The following is a 17,852-nucleotide window of genomic DNA, read 5'->3' as shown; positions in this document are numbered from 1 at the left end:
TGCAAAACTTGTTAAAATCCGGTTACCTAACGCCCCTCCAACGGTTAACGGAGCACCACACATACACCGGGTGACGGTGGAGGTAACTCTCGCGACAGTCAAGGAGGGAGGTATTGCAGAGGCATTGGTACTAAACACGTCAGGATCCCCTGTATCCTTAAAACACGGTGTTAGATTATGCCAGTGTCTAGTGTATGGGAAAAATGTAGCCCCGGAACCAGCTGAATATCCTTCAGCCCAAGTCTCAGGCATAACCTCGGCGTGTCAGGATTCTCACAAACAAGACACAGCTAATTTAGAGGCGTTCCTAAAAGTTGCACACTATTCCGAAATTAAGCCTACCTTAGTCCAGCTGCTGGAACAATATAGGGGGGCGCTTGCTCTACCAGGCGAGCCGCTTGGAGTTACGCAGTGTGCTGAACACCACATTAAGTTAAAACCCAATACCAATCCTGTATATATAAATGCATACAAACTCCCACACAGTCAGAGGGAGGTAGTGCAGCAGCTTATATCTGATATGTTAGAACAAGGTGTCATCAAAGAATCGAACTCACCGTGGAATTCACCCTTGTTTCTGGTTCCAAAGAAAGACGGTTCTTACCGTCCTGTGATTGATTTCCGGCGTGTGAACAACGCGACCGTGGATGATCATTTTCCGCTTCCCGTTCTGAGAGATCTTCTGATGTGTCTCGGTAGAGGAAATAAAGTCTTTACGAGTCTAGACCTGGTCAGTGGCTACTGGCAGCTGCCTATGGCCCCCGAGTCCCGTGAAATAACGGCTTTCAGCACGCCTCATGGCCACTATGAGTGGACGAGGATGCCGTTCGGGCTCAAAGGAGCTCCCTTGACCTTCCAAAGGACAATGAATAGTATTTTTGGGGACTTGCTGGGCAACTCTGTCTATGTGTATTTAGACGACATCATCATAGCAAGTAAAGACGTGCATGCACACTTGGAAACACTAAAAGCAGTCCTACACAGACTTCAAGAGGTAGGATTAAAGCTCAAACTCACCAAATGTGAATTCTTAAAGCCTCGGATCAAGTTCTTGGGGCATGTCGTGGACGAATTCGGCATCCACACAGTGGACGACAAAATAAAAGCTATTGCCGAGTTCCCTCAACCAACGTCTACAGACAAGGTACGGTCTTTCTTGGGAGTCGCAGGTTACTACAGGCCTTTCATTATGGACTTCGCAGCACGCGCGAGTCCCCTAACCCATCTATTAAAGAAAGACGCACCATTTCAGTGGCTCCCAGCTCAACAAACGAGCTTTAAGGATTTAAAGAAGGCGCTTACACAGGCTCCGGTCCTTGTCTTTCCAGATTTCAAGGACCCCTTTCAGCTTTGTACCGACGCTTCGGCCAGTGGACTAGGAGCCGCTCTTATACAAACAGATAAGTCCGGCAAAAAGCATGTAATAGCGTTCGCCAGTCGAGTACTAACAGCTCCGGAAAAGAATTATTCTGTTACCCACCTAGAGGCTCTTGCAATTGTATGGGCTTTGAAGCATTTTCGAGACATAGTGATGGGGTACAAAAATGTGGTGTACACGGACCACGCGGCCATCACTGATCTTTTTAAGGGTAAAAACCTACACGGTCGTCTGGCAAGATGGTTCTTAACGATCCAAGCATACAATCCGAAGATAAAATATATCACCGGGAAAACAAATGTGGTCGCAGATGCCTTATCACGAAATATTCCAATAGGCGCGATTACCACCCCAGAGGTCATCCACAACTTCACTTCACCTGAGCTGCACACTGCTCAGCGAGACCACCCAGTGTGGAAAAAGTTAATTTACGCCCTGGAATCGGGAGACGAAACAAGCCTTCCAGAATTGCCAGTTCCCTTTTCACAATTTTTCCTATCAGAGGACAACCTCCTTTGTAGGTCATGGCCAACCAAACCAGTACCTATAGAACAACTGGTCATCCCAGACAAATACGTCCCCGTGACGCTTACGGTGGTCCATGACACACCGATTGCGGGTCACCCAGGAAGGGACAAGACACTATCTGTCACCAGACAGAAATACTACTGGCCCACATTACGGGTTGATGTAGAAAAACATGTCGCACAATGCGTCGTTTGTGCTAAGCACAAGGGGTCCGTAAAAAGGCCAGCACCTATGTTGCAATACCCAGTACCAGAGGCGCCATGGGATGTTGTAAATATAGACTTATTACAGCTCCCCCAGAGCCCCCCCGATACTTATTAGTGTGCGTCGACCAGTTCTCTAGTTCCTAGTTCTAGCGCCTCTCAAGGACAAGACAGCCACACGCGTGGCGCATGCCCTCGTGACTCACGTGTTGTGTCCCCATTCGTCTCCTCGAATTCTTTTGAGTGACAATGGCACCGAGTTTAGAAACGCGGTATTGGACGAAATATGCACTCAATTTAACATCAAGCCATCCTTCATCACAGCTTACCACCGAGCTGCTAATGGGTTGGCGGAGAGGGCTAATCGGAAAATCTTACAGGTCCTCAGACCTATCGTGAACGATCTCCACGATAACTGGGAGGATTGGCTATCGCAAATAGCCGCTTCCATAAATACGTCGGTAAACGACTCTATGGGAAATCTCCCTACTACATCCTATATGGGGTGGAGAAACGTCTTCCGTACGACCTCCTAACAAAACCACACCAACCTTTCTATAACATTGATAAGTACGCGCAACAACAGATGCATCTTTTTTCTAAGATACACTCCGAGGTTAGGAGTACGTTAAAAGCTACAAAGGTTGAAATGATGTCAAAACAACACAAAAAGGCCGTCCCGGTGGAAATAAAAGAGGGTGACACAGTCATGATTAAGCAAGCGGAAAGGAGTTCGAAACTGGGGGCTACATTTGCTTGGTCCTTACCGAGTTGTTCGGAATGTCAGGGGAAATAGGTTCGAGGTTCTTGAGTCAAATAGTGGAGTCAGTCTAGAAGTTCACAGTGATCGTCTGAAAGTCATTCCCTCACCCTTGGACCTTGATATTGGTAATTTCCCTTCAAAGTCAAATGTTCAACAAGATGCTCCCAACACCCATAGCTATAACTTGAGACCACGGGTTTAAATACTTCATTCCCACCACTTTCAGATCATGATGTTGCGTTTTTCTGATCGTCTTGTTGTACTTCGACTCCCTGCTTGCATCGACACCCATCCACCTGAAGTCTGGCGCCCTCACGGCACACATAGGAGATCTTCCTCATAGAAGATGTGCTCCTCGTAAAATATCCATATACTTCCTTGACCAACACCACAGACACAATCAGGATAGTCTCAGAAAAACTACTCGGCATGGCAGACACCATACGGGCAACCAAGACTATAGGGAATCAACGGCACCTTCTAGTACCAACTCTCTGAACTTTTTTTAAATACTGGAGGATAGGATTCTGTTCTTACGGGGAAAAGTTGATGAAGTAGACATGGATTATAGTTTTCACTCAGTTCACTCTCGGGTAAAGAGGGGGTTGCTCAACATCGTTGGGTCCGCCTCAAAGTTCCTCTTCGGTACGGCAACCGACGCGGACGTGCGCGATTTGCGGGACCACTACACTCATGTACTTTCCTTTGCTGCCCGAAATCGCAGGGTGATCAACGCCAATTGTAGAAAACGTGCGCGATTGCATACTCACATTGAGGAACTGCTAGAGCAAACAAATAAGATGGTAGAAGTTATCAACATAGTTGTCAAGCAGATCGACCAGGCGAATCAATTTCGCCTCCTAGATCAGGCCTTGCATGTATTGGAAAACATCATTAACTCTGTCGCAACGGCAAATCAGCAGGTTATTAGCAACATGTTTGATGCAGCGCACGGTAGAGTCACCCCTGCCTTGTTCCCTCTACACGATTTGAGAACGATTATCCATATCGGGTATCAAAATTATAGTCTCAAGCCTTTATCCAACCCAGACATGAGTCAATATTTTTACCCCTTGATTGAGTCCAGCCTCACCCCCGATGCCATAATCATTCATGTTCCGTTTCAGACGGCGGACGTGTTTGAGGCCCATGAAATTGTCCCATTTCCCTTTTCCGCTAAGGACAGTGTGTTAGCCCTGGACACGTCCCCGTCTCTTGTCTTAATCGCGAAGGATTTCGCTCTGTATTCAACGGGTAGCTACTCACTCTTGCAATATTGCAAGGAGACGGTCTTCAGGCGATTCTATTGCTCTGCGTCTCTTTTTGCCTTCCTACCGGTTCGGGGAGGAGTGTGCGAGATCGCCCTCACCCGGGTGAACGCGTCTGACGCTCTTTCCCTGTGCCCTTACAAGCAGCTACCCCCAACACCTGTTTTCCATAAGGACTTTCAGGGTCTACATTATTTCTATTTTCCTCAGTCCTTCTATGTATCAGTAATCTGCCCGGAGGGTACCACTTATCAACGGGTTACTGGTCACTATGCCATAGCGGAAGCATGCTATATCCGCTCCACTAACATAACAACGTACCCGTCCCGGATCCGTCTGGTTTTCACGGCCAATATTTCCCATCGAGTGTTTCCTCTGCGGTCTCTCGATAACATTCACTTCTCCAGCATCTCTTATGTGACTAATTCCCTTCATTCATTATCTTTCGCAAACGAAACCGAGTTTGCGGATACCCTGGAGGAAACGCTGCCTGAATACTTGCACCTCACCTACTTGTGCCCTGGAATTTTTGTGCTAATGTTTCTGATGTTCGTCAGTCTCGTCGTCATGTGCTACCTTCTTAGGAGGAACTCTGTCCTGCACGATTATTTGGTTGTGCAGACAAGGCGACAGGATGCAGGGAGGCCACTGGCAAGGTAGTTTTTTTTTTTCTCTAGCAAGTCAAATGACAGAAAACTGGCATTCCCCTGCTCCTGTATCTTAACATTGTACTGTGTTTCACTACTGTATTTTTTTAGGAGCTAGATGAACGTTTCATTGTCTGTAACTATGCCAGTTGATAGCTTCTTATACATGTGTCCTTATGTTTATCTTTTTGAGAGATTTCTTATGATTCATGTCACACACGTTGTGTTTTACCTCTCACTATTTATATTATTACTACACAAATGTTCTTACATAACCAGTGTTTTCATGAAATTGTATCATAAGCAGTCTGCTTAACAAGATCCCACTATGTATGATAATGGTAACTAGACTGCTAGTTAGATTTTTGTAAATCGCAAGGTCGCGATCACTGGTAGGTGACCGAGCAGTGTTATGGTAATTGTAGTATATCAGTGTGTTATTATTATTATTATTATCATTTAATATCACCACGAATTAGGCATGCAATTGTCAATGGAAGAACCCACGACAGATAGATCACGCCACCTTATAGGAATGTCGTCCGTCAGTGTTTACCGTCTCAGTTTGTATACAAAGCATTTCATCAAGCTTAGAGGTCACCTTGACATACGTGACCAATTGTAACTTCATTATTTTCCAATCTGTAACTCGTCACTCCTTCACGAGAGTCCGACTGACACACACCTGCAGTCTCTCTCGCTCAGACGCTCCTGTACATATAGGCTTAAGAATATATTCGCCTTAAGGAAGCTGAGTCTTAATCAACGCCTTTAAACGCCCCCCGGTACACCGTTACAATAGTCCATATAAGGAACATCCATATTTACAGTAGATTAAATAGTGCTACGGTGTGTGTGTGTGTGTGTGTGTGTGTGAAGCAGTAAGACATAATTGCTGGTTGGATGGATGATTACTCATACGTCAGAGCTAAACGTCACATCGACGTCACGAGAAGATGAGTGGGGCTGGGCTAGCTTCGCTCACAGTGCCTTTAACTTTTAGCCAAGTTTACCCTAAATTTACTCTCATAAGTGCTTCATTATCCACATATGACACCAAATCATATTTTTGCCCATTAGGTCGGGGGTCTCAAACATCCACTGCCAAAATAACATCCTTGTCCGACGCTATGTTAAAGTTTTATTTGCGAAAAACAGGGGAACACGGCCCCTGAAACCGTAAGTAGTTACCGCTGAATTGTGAAAGAGAATGGGAGAGGAACCGCGCGTGAGAGAGAATGCCAGTTCCCTCCAAGGTTCCCTCCTCGTGTCGTCATCGACGAGCTGCGCACAGGTCGACCTTACCTCCTTAGACCATGGTTTAGGCTTTATATTCAAAAATTATAAAACAGTAATGTTCATATGATATACGTAACAGCGGTGGGTGGAAGTGTTCCCCAATGTCAAAAACAAAAACATCAACCATCAACGTATGTCAGATATAGTTCAATTCACAATGTGCCATACTGGAACTAATCCTTCCACTGAACGTGTCTTTTCTCTCATGAACAAGCTGTGGGCATCTGACATAAACACTTCAAATTGCAACGCTAAAAGCATTGCTGGTAAGAAAGATAAAGTCTAACAGTAACGCAAGGTGTTTATCATACTCTCTCCTAACTGAACGAAATTTTACCTAATCACTTGTGTGTGAAGTGTTAAAGCATAATTTAATCACCCAAACACGGGAGTATTACAGAGCTACATAGAACACAGATCAAGTCACTTCGACTGACTCCACTCGTGTGTTTCATGAAGCGTTACTGTGCCAGCTCAAATTCTGCTACTTCATTTACGAGTCCCGCTCACTTGATTCAGGCAAGTGAAGCCACACCCAACACACGCAGTGATACCAACATGAGTGGCCTGTTACCAATGGCTTCGTCCTTGGTGTTCGTTTGTGTCGTGCTGAATGTGTAACGATACTTATTTGAGTGTGTGTACAATCGCAAGAGCAAATGTTTGGAACATTTATGAAGGTAAGAGAAAAAAAGTGAGTATTCAGGATTTAAGATTTTTTTTCCTTGAACAGCTATTAGGTGCTGGTAATAGTAATATGGTATGTATTACTAGTAATATTGTATTGCTGGCATTATAATATTACAGGTTGAGAATCCTTTATCTGAAATTCCAAAATCCGAAAGTTTTTTGAATGCTGACATTACGCGTCACAAATGGAAAATTCCACAAAGTAATGGGAAGGTTCCACCACATACAGCTATTGTGTGCTGCAGGGTTGCCAGGTCCGCGGTTTACCCATCCAATTGGGCGGGTAAACATCTGCCCGCCACCACCGCGGGTTTTGAGCGGTTTTGGGGGATGAGATTGGGCAGGAGCACAGTCCACGACCTGGCAACCATTATTTTTTTTTGCCCAGTGTTATTATTTCCGTTTACTTGTAGAAGAAGAAGGTAAGAGAGAAGTTATAGGTCTTGCAGGTGGCCATGGACGAGTAGTAAGGATGGCATTCATTAAAACAATGAAACATAAACAAAAATCTAAGGCAAGCTATTATTCCAAATACTTCCTTACCTATGATACATATTGGTTTTCTTATGAATCGTAACCTTCCAAAGAAACCCATGTATTTGGAGCGACAGCCCGCTGCCCACATCCTCACCGCGTACTCCACTCCGAAAAATACAACCAAGCAGATTTCCTGAAGGATGAAGAGACAAAACTTTATTAACATGCTCTATGTTCCACAACGCACAAAACTATAAAAATAAGTTAGGGGTAGGTGCTAGCTCGAAAAGGTACCACACTACTTGTATTTATGTGGGGACGAGAGTAATTCATGCCCGTAAATATTTGGGGGAGGATCCAGAATTGAGTTACACATCAGCACGTGAGATTACATATTTCTGTAGGTTACATGTGAACCCAGAGACTACAAACTGTGGGAGGAGTTTGTAAACCTACAGGTAACTTTCGTGTGCTCGGGAGATCATGTAATCATGTAAGACTTACAATGTCTCCTTTCCTTTGCTCACAAAAATACGTCCAGTTCGCTAACTTGTGGAACAGTTTTTACTACGATTCGGACTTGTTCCTTGCCGATGGCATCCACTTAAACCCTGTTGGAGCAGCCCGTTTCGGGAGGCTGCTCTGTGACCAAGTGGCTCTTCGAAAGCCAAAAAGAACATCACCCTACTCTCCCCTTCACCTTTCCAGAAGCTCTTTTGGTGTCTCATCTGTCTGTCACACTTCATCTCATCTGCTTCCTCCTTTCGTTTTCTCTTCGTCTCTCCTGTTCTCATAAAAAAAATCAGAACTGGGGCTATTCAGAATACGTTTGGGGTTACTACCCTCAGTGCCCACGCCTAACTGCTCCAATGTGAGGGGGCAGCTCCCTCCAAATACATAGCACTTTTGGACATAGTTTTCGGGTCATCAGCTCTCCTCTTCAATTGACAGTCTCCTAAATTCTGTTGCAGTTTCCCCCCCATATCAGTATTCTGACAATATTTTCTTGCCAACTGCTCTTCTGAACTTTCAGTGCACTGATCTGCATGCCTCCAACCCTCGTGCGTCATTGCTGTACACTGCTCTTGTTCATCCCTATGTTATCTTAATCCCTTGTGCTTCATAATAACCAGCATCTTCATTTTTTTTCTTTTTCGGTGGAACAGCCTTCTTATAAATGGAGCTTCTGCCTGCGACTGAAACATCCCCAAGAGGAGAGTATCAAGACCTCTTCAACTAAATCTGACCCTTTCTTTTAGTTACTCTACCTTCTCGCAGGAGCAGCGCTAAGCGGATTTTTTTTTGTACCGTTATTTTGCCTTGAGATGCCTAAAATAAATAATTAAAAAAATTGACTGCATTGCGATGGTAACCTACTCTACCGCATAGCTTTTTAGAGATGCAGTATTATTTTCTGGGGGCCTGCATGGGGACTTGTCCGGAGGGAGCCCCGGGCTTAGAGTCGTAGGGTGGGCGAAGCGACGCACTCCCCGACATATGCCCTCATTGATTGATTGCTTATTTTTTCTGCATAGTCAAGTCTGGATTTTTTTTTGCAATGGCGGTTTGCACCGACAGACAGCTTCACGAGTTCCCCTTTTCGGTCGTTGTTTTCCAAAGGAATACTAAAACTAATGTTTCCTTCAACAATTGATTTATTGCAAGTAAAGTGGTCCCTCGTGATCAGTAGATACCTCTGACCTGTCGCGACATAAGATAAAAGGTACAAAGCGTATCGATAGACAAAGCCAGACAAGATACTTCGTTTCGGATAACAACTGACTATCTATCCCAATTTACTAATGGCTCCGAACTTCGGAGTTCAGTAGCTCCTCCCTCAATACAAACAGTTAGGCGGGCAAGTCCGCGCCCCTCCAAATAGCTGGCTCTTTCTCGCCCGATAATCTTAGTTGCAAGTGTTCGTATCTAACTGTAACTCACAATTATTTCTGGGTATTGCGTGAGTCCAATAATGATGTTGTCCTACTGTTTCCTGAATCGATCATTACAGTTCCCGAGTTAAAAAAAATGAGTTGTCACTCACCATCCAAAACAGAGTCTCGTTGGCGAAGTCAGCATACTGTGAGATCGTTGACAGCACACTGAAGATGAGGCAGATGAGAACCGCCATAAATCTGTAAGAAGAAAAGGGTTCCATATAAATAGTAGCTAGTCAGAGGCAAAGGAAATTAAAGTTCATAGTAAAATAGTAAAATGTCATCCAATAAAACTGCCGAACTCTACAATAACAAAATGGGAGAATTTAGATAAATTATCAAATTCAATATGTATGCATTCTTTTGTTTGGAATGTATTCTCAGCCTAATATCACACAAAAGTTATCTGATACTATGTAGTGTTTAAAATGTTCGTTTTCAGTGTGTGTGTGTGTGTGTGTGTGTGTTTAAGGAGTCCATCGTGTTGCACTGGACCGCTGAAGGTGGGAGCTTATTCTTTTATCGCACTACAACGTTGGTGAAGAAAAACTTGTTAGAGTCTGAATTTACTTGTTTACATTTAAGTTTTGAGCCATTACTTCTCGTTCGCAAAGTGTCATCGATAATAAACAAATTTGATTTGTCCACATTCGTAAAGCCATGTTTTAAAACATTCGATCAATTTTCCTAGGAGGCGACGTTCCTCAAGAGAAAACATGTTAAGGGCTGAGAGCCTTTCGTTGTAAGGTTTCTTGCGCAAGAAAGAGATCATCTATGTTGCCCAACGTTGAACACCTTCCACGTAAGTTAGCAATGTCATTTGTATGGCGGGGAGACCAAAACTGTACCGTATGTTCTAAGTGGGGTCTGACTAAACTATTGTAAAGAGGGAGTATTACATCTCTGTTTTTAGATTTAAAAAGATTCTCCTAATTAAATCCATCATTCTGTTCGCTTTATTTGCCGCATCAATGCTTCGCTGTGAGAGTTTGAGGTTTGACGCGATTTTGACACCCTTGACATTTTGACACACTTGACACATTGAACGATTTTGAGGTTAACGCTGCGTATTTCATAATCAAACTTCTTATTTTTTTCCAATTTGAAGAACCTAGCTATTACTATTATTATTATTATTATTATTATTATTATTATTATTATTATTATTATTATTATTGTTATGATAAGCTACCAAAGCCTCCCTTCAGGGTGCAGATACAACAAGTTGAACCACACAAAATACCAAAAGGTACTGGAGAGAAGCAGAGGCAACGAATAGTTAAGAAACTGGCCAGTCAAAGCCAAAAGGAGAAAATATAAAATTACTGTTTCAAAAAGACATTCACACGAGACTTAAATGTAGAAATGTCTGCAGAAAGGACAATTTCATTGGGTAACTGATTCCATAAATTTGTCAACAAGGGAAGAAAACATCGTGTACAAAAAATCAAAGGATTAAAAGCAAGATCGTTTTGACTAAGAGCAAACCTCGTGACCCGGGCAGGAGCAAAATGATCAGGCAAAGCATTGTGTAAGGGATGCCGATTATTCTTAAAAACTTTGAATAAAATGCTAAGGGCACCATCTTGACGCCGATGATCAAGATCAAGAACAAGTGGCGGAGAAGTAAATTTTATTGAATTGATAGCTCTGTCAAGCAACTTTAAATGGCACTTGGCAGCAGACATCCAAACAGGAGCACAATACTCAAAGTGGGGAAAATGAATCCATAAAGAGATTTGTTTACAGTTGAGTCACAAGCAAATGTTTTGAAGCACTTACAAAGTGAGCCGGTCTTCTGTGCAATTGTGGAAGACATGGAACGGATGTGCTTCTCAAATGTCAGTTTAGAATCAAGAGTGACTCCCAACAAACGGATACTAGAAACATTCTGAATCTGTTCACCAAAAATATGCAAAACAAGGATGAGGTGGATTCAAGGTACGGGATATATTGATGGTAATGGAATGCGTTTTATTAGCATTAAGCTTCTTGCCCCAACGTTGACACCAAGCGGTGATCATTGTCAAGTCCCTATTCAGAGATGAAGCAACTTCACCGCTGTTGTTAGGAGAGTGAACAGAGGAGTATAGAGTTGCATCATCAGCATATGAAATATGCTTATTTAATGCCCAAGTCAGAAATAAAATGTTAAAAAATAAAGGTCCAAGGACACTGCCCTGAGGAACACCAGAAACAACAGGCAGAGAAACAGAGCAGGCATCATCAATAACCACACACTGTAATCGATTAGTTAAAAATTCTTTAAAAATACTGAGAAGACTTCCACCAATACCAAGGAGTTGTAGTTTATAAATTAGAGCCCTATGATTCACGTAGTTTATAAATTAGAGCCCTATGATTCACAACATCAAAAGCAGAACTAAAATCAATAGCAACAACTCGAGACTCATGCCCACGATCCAAAGAAGACTGCAGGTCATGAAACAGAGTCAAGAGAGCGTCACATGTTCCCAAACCCTTACGGAATCCAAACTGAGAATCAGGTAACTGATTGAACTTATCACTGTATATGGAAAGCTGTTTAGCCAAAAGCCTGTCTAAGCCTCTCAAAGCTAGCACAGTGACTTATCTATATTAAAGGGCATCTCCCATTTATCATGCTAAACTGAAATTTTATGTAAATCTTCTTGGAGGCTTTGTCTGTCTTCGTCGGTGAGGACCGAGTTGCCAATCATTGTGTCGTCAGTAAATTTACTAATGAGATCATTGAGTGCAACGTCAACATCGTTGATGTAAATAATGAACAGCACTGAGCCAAGAACTGAGCCCTGAGGGACACCTCTAGTGACAGGCGCCCACTCTGAGTTAAAGCCGTCGATCGCTACTCTTTGCTGTCTGTTGCTCAACCAATCTGCGATCGATTGGTGTACTTGACCGTCAATACCTAGTTGTATTAATTTATAAAGTAATTTATAGTGTGGAGCTTTATCAAACGATTTATTGAAATCAATATATACTAAATCCAGTGAGTTGGTCACGTCATAAACTGAGAAGAGGTCGCTATAAAAAAAAGGTTAGTAGGTTTAATAGGCAGGAGCTATTGTTACGGAATTCGTGTTGTGAATCCTTAATTAATGAGTGGTTTTCAAGGTAACTCACAATTTTATCTCTAATTATGCTCTCGAGTAGCTTACCTACTACTGAAATTATACTAATAGGCCAGTAATTACCCGGTATTTTTTTGTCTCCTTACTTAAAAATCGGTGTTATGTTAGCCATTTTCCAATCCGAAGGGACGATTCCTTGTCGTAAGGACATATTGAATACGGCTGTGAGAAAGGAGAATATTTCGCTCTTGTTTCTTTATAGGGACCGTCTGATGGAAATATTTGAAAGCAATAGAGAGGTAGGAGAGAAGGAAACGGGGCGAGGCTAGGAGGACATTAGCGAACCAGGCGTCAGTGAGGGAGGATGTGCCTCCTGATTCCCTTGTCTACGAGCTAATAATACCTTGCAAAAGGGGAGAACAGGGACAAGCTAAATCACTAAAATGGCATATGAATACCATATATTACTCCACGATGACTCCATGAATGATATAGACATACATGATTGATGCTGGTTTGTGGAGAAGCAAAAAACTCGCTGGAGCGGAAGGGGAAGTAGCCGTTTACGTTTTCTTGAAAATATCTCGGTACTGCTATTCTTCTTCCTTTTGATATTCCTGCGTAACTATTTAACTGATTCTGATGGAGTTTTTTTCTTTTCATTTGAAAGAGGGATAAATGGGCGATATTTATTATTGAGTAGATTTTTCAATTGAGGCAACATATCTCCATAAATTAGTAATAGATCTGAAACTAGAACATAAATAAAAACAAAATAATACGTTAAACTGTGAAGGAAATTTATAAATCTGCCCAATAATATCTTTTGAGAATTAAACAAAGTTTGTTTTTCACCAACATTGTCTCTCGCATAACACAGAAATATCGCATTTAAAAAAAAAAAAAAAAAAACGCGATTTTTGCAATTATTTATTGTGCAATCAAAACGAAACCTGGCATGGAACATAACATCTCTTTACTGGTATACATATCATATTAGAAATTCATGAATATCGGTCAATAATTAACGGATTTCTATTTTTGTCAGACGGTCCTCTTCAGTAGTATAGGATATACACTGTCTGCTCCCGGGCTTTATTTGTTTTACGGGATTGGAGAGGATTAAGGACTTCATAAGAAATTATTACAAAGTTATACTAGTATTAAGGGGACCCTCCGTCTGTAAAATCCGAAAATTTCGAAAACATTGCTTTTTGAGAAAGAAAAACCCTCCTCTCTCATTCCTCCATACTCTGTGAAAGTTTCAGGTGTCTCGACGAAATTTTACCCGTAAAAAAAAGGTATTATGGGTATCTATGAGTAGTCTTCCCTCTGCATATATATATATATATATATATATATATATATATATATATATATATATATATATATATATATATATATATATATATATATATATATATATATATATATATATATATATATATATATATATATATATATATATATATATATATATATATATACTTTTGTTTGCTTCAATTTTTTATGTCTGTAAAAATATATCACTGCTCCTGATATGGCATCATCCCTTGACGTGTCTGAGAAAACTGCCGTTTTCTCAAAACGTAAGTTTTGGGTATTTGAAGCGACACTCCTCCCTTTGTTTCTGACCTGTGTTAGAACTGATAGTATCATATAAAAGTTAATGAAAATACAACTTTTTCACCCGTAAAGCATTATTGATATCTCTTTCAGTCATGATTTTATATATGTTTTTCTCTCCGTATCAAGGCAAAAAAAAAAAAAAAAAATCTGAGTTATAATTGTTTTCATGAAAATGATGATACATATTCCAAATGTTTTACGAACGAATTGTAACCAGAGATGGGCAGTATTGTATTTGAAAAGTATTTGAATCCATATTTCAATACAAATTGTATTTAAAAAAGTGTATTTACCGTTACAAGAATCTACAGTATTTAAATACACTATGTAAATACATTTTATAAAGGTATTTGGCATTTTTAAATACATTTTTCAAATACCTATTCAAATACATTTGCAAAATCAGTTTTATTATCATGTCATAATCAGTGTTGCAGGACTGCAATATCAGCGGACGTGCATATTATCACTTCCCTTGTCATCTGTCACCTAAACATCGCCCACACAAGCCAGAGACTTACATACTAGACTGCTCGTCTGCAAGTGATGCTTGGCCGGCGGCTGTGGGTGTGCCCAGTTCCCCCAAGTCCGACGACTTGACACACATCACTCCCACCCGGTTTCATGATCCCACCATTCATTATTAAGAAGAACTGAGACCACCATCATCCTCCTGAGAAAATCCTTCATTACACAAGCATAAATTTGTAACAATAATGTAAAATCAAATATACGAAAAGCAGAGTCAAATGAATTATCACATAAACATTTTCTTGCACTTATTTCCCTTCAACTCCTTAGTGCTCAATTATTTTTTTGTCGCATCACTTTCTCAAGCACAGATCCTAAATATCCATGCTCTTCTGATTCTGATGGTGTAAGGTACGTCACGAGGTAAAAATATACAGAGGGTCAAAATTGCCCCGAACATAAGCTGCGGCGTGACGGCGGAATGTCGATCCGTGCGTTCCTTCGGGACGTGCCCTACAGCATCAAAATTAGCATAGCATGTATGCAGATTGAGGATTTCTGCTTAAAAAGTGATGCGACTAAAAACAATTAAGTACTAAAGAGGTGAAGGGAAATAACTGCAAGAAAATTTTTATGCGCTATTTCATTGAACTTTGATTTTCGTATATCTTTATATACATTATTGTTAGAAATCTATGTTAGTGTGATGCAGAATTTTCTCAGGAAGACGATGGTGGTCTCAAATTTTCTTAATAATGAATAGTGGAATCAGGAAACCGGGTGGGAGTGAGGTGTGTGAAGTCGACGGTTTTGGATGAACCGGGCACAACCAGGGCCCAAGGAATACGGGGTCTACTCATGGCCCAGCCAAAATTTGAAGGTACTGCGCAGCCGTGACGTCAGTTTGATCGCGGAGGGTCTGAGCCGCGACCCTCGGTCGGTCTGTGAAGAGCAGCTCAGGTCAGGATCAAAGGACACTGGGTCAACCGGAGAGCGCGTCAAATTTTGAATCAACTGGCGCATGACGTCATCGGGCGGAGGGTTGGTGGGTTCAGCACTTCAGCTATGGTTTACGCCTTAGTAGCCAGCCGGAAGCGGTGGTGTATGGGTTGCTTGTTCTTGTCAAATCACAATGCCTTGCAGTAGTTCAGTATCTGGCTGCAAGTCTGTAAGTAGGCTATTTAACGTTCTAGAGAAAGCACCTTAGTCTGTGTGTCTAGGTCAGGGGTGTCCAATTTTTTTCACAGAGGTCCACATGCGGAAAATATACGAAGGGTCGGGCCACTCAGTATATTTCGGGGAGGCGGTGGATGAGTCGACAGCGTGACGGCGCCGCATTCAGGACGACGCGAGTTCAATCCCCGCCCGGTGCCACCAAGCTGGGATTTTTCAGCCGCCGCCGAGTGGCTTAAAACTACCCATATGCTGTCCAGAAGACCACCTATCAACCCGGACTCTAGATTCTAGGATTAAAGATGAGCTCCGGGAGGGCAGCATGAGCCAATGCAAGATGGCGCCACTATAAACACTGGCCTGCGCCACAACGGGCTGGGCCAATACTATCAGGCCCCTCCAAAAACAAGCCTGTCGGCGCCACAGGCGATGTAAAAAAATATATATATATGGATTGAGATAAATTTTAGAGTTCATAGTTTTACAGGAACTACCACGTGTAGGTCAACTGGTCTCTTGCAGATTCCTTATTTTCTTATGTATGTATTTTTTTAAGGAATATAAGAGTAATTAAGTAGATATAGACAAGTGTAACTTTAAAGGAATCTATTTTCTGTATCTTATTTTATTCATCTATACAGGATAAACTCGTTTTAAGGGATTGGAGAGCATTTAAGGACTTCATCAGAAATTAGTTATATTAGTATTAAGGGGACCCTCTGTCTGTAAAATCCGAATATTTCGAAAAGATCGCTCGTTACAGAGGATTTGAATGTAAGTTTATAGTTTTCATTGTACTTGTTATTATTACACAGCAAGATGTGAGCCATAACAAAGGAACGGGCAGTCATTATTCTTAGATTTAAGGTTTAAGCTCTCCCATTGTGGCCAAAAAGGTATTTAGCATGTTTTGTATTTTTATACTGTGTCTAGAATATGTATATATAGACAGTCAAGTGAATTATAGTGTGTATAAGCAAGAAACATTACCTAAAGATGTGTGTACGTAATTTCTTTTCGTGTTAAATTCACTACAGAAACCTAGAATATACGATATTTGTCAATCAAAGACAAAGACAATGAAAGCCTGTTTCGATTCTATTTGAGTTACCGCTCGACAGAAATACTTTCGATTTTATTTGCGTTACCGTTCGACATGAACACTTTCGTTTTCTATTTCATCCCCTCGCTCCACATGCTGACGTCATTTTCTGCGCTGAGGTTGACCCACTGTTCTTTGATCCTGGCTCAGGTGACCGTTTCTAATCAGCTCCCTCCGCTCGCTACCCACGGCCTGATTTTTTTATCTTCAAAATGCCTCACTGCACTGTGGTTGGTTGCAATAATAATCATCGTTCAGGACGGTCAAACTACAGTTTTCATAGTTTACCAAAAGACAGAAAAACGCAAAAAATGGTTTCATTTATGTGGAAGAGACGGAATAGTGGAGTCAAGGCTCTTCGTATCATCAACTCCTCTCCTCTTACTAGCAGTGTTCTATCTCTGGAACTCTACCTCAGTGTTGCATCTCTTTCTATCTTGCATCTATATTTTCATGCAGACTGCTATGCAGAACTTCCTAACTGCATGCCTCCCCCCTCCCGCGGCACCGCTGCACGAGATATTCTACTCTTGCTCATCCCTAGTATATCCAAATATCTTCTGCACGAGTTTACAAGCCTTTCGTCTTTATTCACCCCTGGCTACTACTCGAACTCTTTCAAGAGTTGTGTATCAAGACACCTTTCCATCCGAAATTAACCTCTCTTCTGGCCTCTTATTCTTTTTTTCTTTTATTTGGAGCAGTGTCTAGCGGGCTTTTTTGTTGCTTTTTTTTGTTTTTTGTTTTTTGCCCTTGACCTGTCTCGTATGCTGTAAGCAAATAATGCCCACTCTATAAATATCACATTCTTCCTACTCTACAAAAATCACATTCTTCTAGGTCGTCTAATATTGAAAGCTAATCGAGTTCAATACATCATAAAACGGGGTGTCTGATCATGCAGAGTGGGTGGAAAGGCGGTGGCTGAGTGGTTAGCGTGTCGGCGCCGCATCCAGTAGGATGGGTTCGCGTCCCTTTCGCCGCCACAAGCTGGGATTTTTCAGTCACCGCCGGACGCCGAGTGACCTAAGACTACCCATATCCTGTCCTGAAAACCACCTATCAACCCGACTCTAGATTCTCTCTTTATAGGAGAGGTTTAAAGATAAGTTCCGGGGAGCAGCATGAGATAAGCAAGATGGCACCACTATAAACACTTGACTGAGCCATAACTGACTGGGGCCGACCATCAGGCCCCACCAAGAAAGCCTACCAG

General features: G+C 41.8%; 1 protein-coding gene across 9 annotated transcripts in view; it reads right to left on the bottom strand.

Moving 5' to 3' along the window:
- LOC126980957 (potassium voltage-gated channel subfamily KQT member 1-like) overlaps positions 1–17,852 on the bottom strand; it is a 100,429-nt gene that overhangs the window by 31,035 nt on the left and 51,542 nt on the right. For all 9 annotated transcript variants that reach the window (XM_050831427.1, XM_050831426.1, XM_050831425.1 and 6 more), the window contains 2 exons: positions 9,298–9,388; positions 7,320–7,446 (listed from right to left, as the gene is read on the bottom strand). In XM_050831427.1, coding sequence (XP_050687384.1) covers positions 7,320–7,446; positions 9,298–9,388 — 218 coding nt within the window. The remainder of the gene's footprint in view (positions 1–7,319; positions 7,447–9,297; positions 9,389–17,852) is intronic.

The sequence above is a fragment of the Eriocheir sinensis genome, chromosome 46 (genome assembly GCF_024679095.1).
Source record: "Eriocheir sinensis breed Jianghai 21 chromosome 46, ASM2467909v1, whole genome shotgun sequence".
Taxonomy (NCBI): Eukaryota; Metazoa; Arthropoda; class Malacostraca; order Decapoda; family Varunidae; genus Eriocheir; species Eriocheir sinensis.
Note: the sequence above shows the minus strand (reverse complement) of the source record. Positions and strands in the feature narration are given on the sequence as shown.